The following is a 7,653-nucleotide window of genomic DNA, read 5'->3' as shown; positions in this document are numbered from 1 at the left end:
TCCTATTCTTGCGGCAAGAATAGGATTTTGGCCAGGTTTTGCCCCAAGAGCACTGAATTGGGAAAACCCATCAAAATCCAGGCCGTTTGACCCTGCCTGCAACAGTGCATTGTACGGTTCGAACCCCAGTTCAGGTACCCTTTTGGGACCCTTTTTCAAATTTCAAATTTCACAGCACTGCACTGTGTACGATAATATCTTGAAAAATCGCCTAATACGGGAGCTCGCCAGAGCCAGGGCCCATCTTTTTGTGAATGGACTGTAGAACTAGGGGTGAAATGACTGAGTCGATAAGTCGACTGGCCAGTCGATTCAGTCGATAGAAGGAAACCCCTTATCAACTCGTACGTATGTTAAAAAGAATACATCTATAATAACCCAGAAGTACACGCCGCATGGGTCCGTTGGAACGTTGAAACTGCAATGATTAATATGTGCTTATATTGTGCTTTGTTGAAATCTACTATGGTCAATGTGATCATGTTTCGCTTCTGTGTGCTTGTGCATGAGTGTATGCACATGCCTGTGCATGTCATGATGTATGCGTAAATATGCTGTGCTTGTGTTCATGTGTGAGGGCAATGTCAGTCGATAACCAGTCGATAGTCAGTCGATAGGATTGAATCTAGTCGACAAGGACTTTGGGTCAGTCGCTTCACCCCCAACTACAACTGCACAAAAACCCACCCCGTGCCAAGCTTAGCATATACGATGGTGTCATTCGCACTAACTTTATATTGCTGTGCTCTAGTCTAGGATGCCAAGTTGCTGCTGCTGCTGCTGCAGTGGGATGTGTTGCACCACCAGAACTACACGCTATAGATACTGCTCCACTTGCAGTGCAGGCGGCGCACTGCTGTCAATTGAAACCATAGCGCCTGAGCTAGCCACCAGCACACTGCCACACTGCACACACTGCCACCCTGTACACACTAGCCAGTCCATAGTTCAACATGTACATGGACATATGTGTGTGTGAAAACTTGCTCAGCTGCCACACACATACGCACACATCGGCGTGAGCGCCACACTCCAACCGAGAGCTCAATCAAACACCTTTGAACATCTGGCATTCGTCTGGAATAGGAAGTGGCTGTTTCTAAGAAACACTTCTGCCATGCCTCTGCCCTTCTCCGACAATACTGACTTTTGTAACTCTCACATGTCTATCTTCCGTGACGAAAGTCATGGGTAAAACGAGGCGTCGTGCACCGCATTCTAAGGGCACTTTGTTGCACGGTGTACGCTTGCTTCTTGCTATGGTTTTTTTTAAAACACTCACACGCTGATAACGTTAAGCAGTGCATTGAATCACGGTCACGGCTGGAATCGGGAGTGCCAGGTTCTGATTTGTGCCTGCCTTCCACTAGCTTGCACAAGCTGCGGCTTCGCAATTAATCCACGACATAGCACGGGACAAGCGCCCTCGCCATTCATGATACTTCACGATTACAGCTGAGTGCCACAGGAACACAATCAGTAAACAGGACGTGATATTTGTGCGCACGTGTAATGTGAGTGAGTAGAAAATCTGCGGTAGCCGGTGAACTTCCGTAGAACTTGATTGACCTCGATCAGAGGATGATGTGTTTCTACACAAGACCGTGATTCCAGTTGTGTGTGTGTCACGTGTGTGTGTGTCACGTGTGTGTGTGTGTGCGCGCTTGTGTGTGTGTGTACGTGTGTGTGTATGCGTGTGTGTGTGTGTGTGTGTGTGTGTGTGTGTGCATGCACATGCATGTGTGTATGTGTGTGTGTGTGTGAGAGAGAGAGAGGGAGTGTGTGTGTGAGAGAGAGAGGGAGTGTGTGTGTGTGTATGTGTGCGTGCGCACGCGTGTGTGTGTGTGCGTGAGAGAGAGTGTGTACATGTGTGTGAGAGAGAGAGTGTGTGTGTGTGTCTGTGTATAACTCCCAAGGCGAGTGTACAAGGCTATGTTGCTGACTGCATGTACTAGCAGTACACAAGGCCTATGATAGCACCAGACACCATTTCCCAGGGTGTGCTTCGCACATTTCTTCCTTTCTCTCGGAAGCCTCCCGCAATCTTCAAGGGCAGCTAGCAGGCCATTGAATGGGTCTAACACGGCAGGTTTTGTCTGAGACCAGCCAGTTAGATCAGCTTTTGTTCAAGTGCAGCTTTATATAAGACTTCACAATAACATTTTATAAATTGTGTTGTAGTGGAAGAGGAGGGGGGGGGGGGGTGCATCACAGAGTCCTTGTACTAGCCGAGAGTATACATTGACAAGATGGAGCCTCTCACTCAAGTGATAAACATTAAAATTGGACACAAATCTTTCTTGTGTCCAATTTATCTACTTTCTCTCAATTCTTTCACTGTTTCTGGCTTTCCAAATATAGATGTCCAACTACTCCCACACCAGGGGTAGCGCTGTGTAATACTAGGAAGCAGCAAAATGTCTGCATAGCCTAGTAATTGTATACGCACTCCTGCAGTTTGACATGAGTATTATTGCCAAGGCCAATGGCCATGTTTTGTACTACAAGAAATGAAACCTCGCTGTGCATGCAGCACAGGTTGCCATTCCCACAAAAATCATGTGAACCTGGAACTTCTGTTCCCAATGGGCACCATAATGCATCATCCTTGTATCACTATCAGTTATCATCAGATTCTGCAGCACTGGCAGTCTGACAAGGCACAAAACCCACTGCCATTCATTGCCACTGATGCATTGGAGCCTGGGCCATGTATGGGACAGTGGGGGAAACTGGCCAACATTAGCACAAAGCACTGACTGGCTGAGTTGCTTCTAATGTCGTAATGACTGTGGCATTTGTAGAGGACTGCACAACACTGTGGCTACAGCCTAGTACTAGTAGTACAGGACATTGCATTATGGACATCAACACTACCATGACTACAGCCACGCCAGAGCAAACCCAAGGACCAAGCCAAGGCTAACACTGACTGCATGTAGCATTGTAGGTCTGCATAGCCATGGACATTTATTTTGTGCAGACAGATGCAGAGACAGAGGACCATCAGGCATCATCACTCTACCAGTATCTGTTTTACAGTTTTAGTTTACCATGGATAGTTACTGCTACACGTAATCCAGATCAACTGGATGCATCGATTTCCGCTCTGTGTCTTTATGACGATTTCGATTTCTCGAGCATTTCGGGGGCGCGTAGTTCCATCTGGAGAACAAAAACCAGAACTTCGCAGAAGGGTCCTAGCTGTCCGCGCCTGTTGCTAGACTGGTTCAAACACGAACGTAACGATACGTAGAATCTACATGTCGACTCGATTCCAAAACCTGTTCGCTGTGAGCCTTTCTGATTTGTTGAAGTCTCTGGCTGGACGTCGCCGGCCAAGTCAAGCCTTTGATCTGCTGACTCTGTATATATCAATCATTATACAACGCCTGATCCAGCTGACAATCGTTCGGCGTTCATTCTCCGGTGAACCTCCGTTGTGATGAGCTGGGACTAGTAGTAGTAGGTGAGTATTTGAGGCTGGGCAGCAGCACCATCATCAGCATGCCTTCAAGTTCAAGTCATCGATCGCATGCGGCACATAACATTAGCAGCACACAGCCTAGTTGGTGCACCATGCAGGGCACTTCCCGGGTGGACTAACGACTAACGTTGAGTCAATCCACTACTACTGCAACGCATTCAATGCGCCGTATTCCGAGGAAGCACCCAATTTACTGCCTCGTTAGGCCACATCCTGGCGAGAAGAAAAAGGGTTTGGAAGTCATCGCTGCCCTACAGTATTGTAATGGCTTACAGCGCAGACCATTCTTCGACACAAGCAACAATACATAGTTCGACAAGACGAGAGAGCGCGGAAGAGACGGAATGAATCGCACGTCAACGTATTGTTGGAATGTTCTCCTCCGGCCTGGTGCGAACAAAAACTCTAGATAACCGATGAGTAGGCGCAACGTGTAACCGACCGTGTTCACCATACGAGCGCTCGATCGAGCATCTCCAACACGCACACGTACACAACATTCACGGCAGCGGCGGCAGTAGTCCGAGTGGCATTCGAATCGAGGGTCGACAACACAGAGGCCCAGAGCGCCATTCTTTTTGTTGAACGCGGGCTTCATCAGGTGATTGTGAGCGTGAACAACTAGCTAGCAGTTCTTATTCTTGCACTTGCAGACTAACAGGACACCGCAAGTCACACAAACCATTACCTACTACCCTCCACAACCTGGAGAGCACCAGTTACTTCAAGTAGATCTACTGAGTACTGTACAGGTAACATAATGGATAGTTCAGGTCAGCGGGGCCTAGAAAGCACGCTAGGCATTCGCAGTCATCCCACGTAATGTCGTGTGCCGTTTCGCGAACAACAGGCACACACGTCCACGTTCTTACCAGGCTACCACGCACAAGACTCAAGAGTGCCAGGCGCACTCATCACACACAGAGGAAAGGCAACAATAATTAGTTTGAACAGAATGGCACAGCCAGTGGCGCACGGTGCGGCACGAGCACAGGCAGGAGTCCAACAAGCTTAGATCGCCCCCTATTTCAACACAATCATCATGATCATCACGACCCTAGTGGCCTCAGTTAGCCAAAGTACCTTTCGTGCCAAGAAGACCAGCGCCTGCTGCCTGAGACTCTGCATGGTGGTCGGAACGAGCATTTGCTTATCGCGGTACAGTCCACACTGGAACGTCAGGGTTATTCCTGACAATGTTGAGACATCATCCATCGCCTCCAAGGCCATGATGGCAGTGCAGACCGTAGGGAGCACACCGCTACAGCAGTCACTTGCTTAGTAATACTACAACATTCAACAAGAGCTTTCTACCACCGTGTACTGAGCGAAAAGGACATGTACCGTGTTGCTAAGCCATGCTCCTTTGACGCTACCAAAGTGAAACAGCTATAGACAGTCAGATGGGGAACAAACTCACAGCGACAGCCAAGACTATCATGCACTTCTCGAGCGCAAAAGCTGACCTAAGGGACAGAGCAAATTCTAGTTAGTCTAGACCATGCAGGCAAGACACGCAACTTAGTTGGCGAATGCAGATGGGCTTCCAAAACTAGACCTGGATCATTTCCAACCTTTCTCTCAGACTCGGAAAAAGGACTTCAGCCTCTGCAGTATGTGACTCTCAGCTTGCGTGACCCGCTCAGTGAGCTAGATCAAGCGCCTGAAGCGGCATACTGTACTGCATGCAGTAGTCTACGTCTACCAAGTACCATGCATGGTCTACTATGTAGTGTTGAGAGTCCGTCACACTCACACTCACAGACGTGGTGTCGCTACACACTACTGTCACTACACAGACACTTGCTGAGATAGGAGTCATAGACTCATACTTCATAGTCATAGTCATACTCATAGCCATAGCCATAGGCATAGGCATGGCATAGGACTAGGAAGTAGGAGTAGGACTGGTACAGTGCAGTGGTGGTAGGAGATCTACTACTAGTACTAGCTATCACTGGCAGTACTGACACACTGCCACTGGGAGTCAAGATGACTGAGTTCCGTCACACTCACACATAACATACCTGGTGCAGTCACATACACATGTGACATGGTCACAGACAGTCGGCTTTTGACGTTCTAAACTAGTGCAGGGAACCCGGTTTATACGACTCTGAGTCTGACTGAGTCTGGACTGGATCATGGAGTGGAGGTCCACAACTAGCACAAGGACCACAACATGTTACTTCAATACTAATTAATTGTCAGCAACCAGAGTGACCTGCTATGCAGCTCACGTTGAAATTTGGTGTTTTACGCCAAATTTGACGTGAAACTGCGCGTCACATCGGAAATAACGACGTTACGTGCGGTACCGCGGTAGGCCAGGGCCCTAGGCCAGCGCGGCCTATATACTACAGTAGTAGCTACGTAGGGCAACGACGTATACACTGAGTACAATGTCATGTACTAGTACTAGTAGTAGTACTCGTTTGCGAAGGCGCTAGCCGCTAGCGCCAGGCTTCTACTTTCTAGCTAGCTCTAGTCTAGCTCTTTCCTAGCCCTGTACTGTACTGTGTTACGTGTGTAGTTACCATGGTTACGAGTACGACTCGTACAACACACGTCACAACTCTGTCAAACTCCAGTCAAATCCGAGACTTGCGTGTCAAATGCGAGCATATGCAGCTAGCGCTAGCAGCTAGCTACAGTACAATCATGTAGATCTACGTAGGCATGTACATAATCATTGTACTGACAACTATGAATGTCATGCAGACAGTGTAGACTGTCTGTAGTGTACTAGTACTAGTAGTACAGTTATGTACATGTAGTAGGTATCAAGTATGGAATACAAAATCAAGCACAACCACCACTGCCACCACAAAGCAAAACGAGTTACCTCTCCAATTCCCATCGCGACCAGTGTCAGTGGTGACCCCAGTCACCCCACCCCATCATCAAAACTTCAAAAGCGATTTACAATGAATTTTATAATGATATCAGGTGGGTTTAGAATGCACTGCAATGATTTCACAAATTATTTTCGGTGTACATGTACCTCTCTTTTCGGTACTTTCGGTGCATCCCTTTCCTACCTACCTACCTACCCCCCCCCCCCCCCACACACACACACTACTAGTACTACTACTACTAGTAGTCTATTCAACAGCTAGGGAACTGCTTCCCCGCACCTAAAATTTCTGTTCACCTACATTGTATATTTTAACCTGGTCTTTTTTTGCCAGTCATGCCTAAAATAATACTTTTGAGCACCTTTTTCTTTTTGAAATTAGACGGTATTCATTTATCGAACAGAGCATAGCCCAGTAGGCCCTGTATGTACATGTAATGCTGTACAGAGGGTGCCGGCTACTACCATAACAGTACAGTATCAAGCAAAAAGAAGGATCCAGGAGCGGGATTCGAACCCGGAAAACCAGTGGATGGGGGGGGGGGGGGGGAAGATGATGGGCCGTGGGCTCGAGCCATTGCCAGGCAAACACCCTTTGCCCCATTCTTGCCGTAAGTAGTAACCTGAAAACCCAACACACAACTACATGTACAGTGTAGAGACATGTACAGTGAGACCTCGCTTATCCGGATCCCTCACCATCCGGAAGAAAATCGTTGGTTACCAATTTACAGCATTATGCCATGCATACATGTACATGAACATACAGTATGTGTGTTCGATTATCCGGTTCCCTCGCCTATCCGGGTATTTTTGTGGAAAACGGATGCGTGCGGCTATGCGAGGTCTGACTGTACTTCGGTATACACACGTGTCATGTACATGTACTTCGGTATAACATACATTGTACATGTACCATGATCCAAGCTAGGGATACAAAGACCTGTGCTTCACAACTGAGGCGACGTATTATTCAAGGTGAGATGACTGGAAAACGACATGCAAGGTGGTCTGAATTCACATGGTGTCAGAAAATACCGCCCCATACATGTACATGGCAGTTGGGACATGGGGCCGGTGCCACATGAAGCACTGGAGCATAGCATCAAGAGTAAATAAGCTGGGAGCTTATTTACTCTTGAACGTACTAACTTCAGTACTGTTTCGAACAACACTGCACACCGGGCTGCAGCGACCGTCTCATCTTCTGGCACACAGCACACTGGGCGGAACACAGCACTACACCACACCTACAAGATACGCACACACACATACACACACACACACACACGGCATTGTGCGGTGCATG

The 7,653-nt window shown here is 47.9% G+C and overlaps 1 protein-coding gene across 1 annotated transcript in view; it reads right to left on the bottom strand.

Moving 5' to 3' along the window:
- Positions 1 to 5,108, bottom strand: part of LOC135830901 (serine/threonine-protein kinase D2-like) — a 22,575-nt gene extending 17,467 nt beyond the window's left edge. The window contains exon 1 of the mRNA XM_065343119.1: positions 4,571 to 5,108. Within this exon, the coding sequence (XP_065199191.1) occupies positions 4,571 to 4,717 (147 nt within the window). The 5' untranslated portion in view covers positions 4,718 to 5,108. The remainder of the gene's footprint in view (positions 1 to 4,570) is intronic.
- Between the last annotated feature and the right edge of the window lie 2,545 nt (positions 5,109 to 7,653).

The sequence above is a fragment of the Sycon ciliatum genome, chromosome 1, assembly GCF_964019385.1.
Source record: "Sycon ciliatum chromosome 1, ocSycCili1.1, whole genome shotgun sequence".
NCBI classification, from domain to species: domain Eukaryota; kingdom Metazoa; phylum Porifera; class Calcarea; order Leucosolenida; family Sycettidae; genus Sycon; species Sycon ciliatum.
Note: the sequence above shows the minus strand (reverse complement) of the source record. Positions and strands in the feature narration are given on the sequence as shown.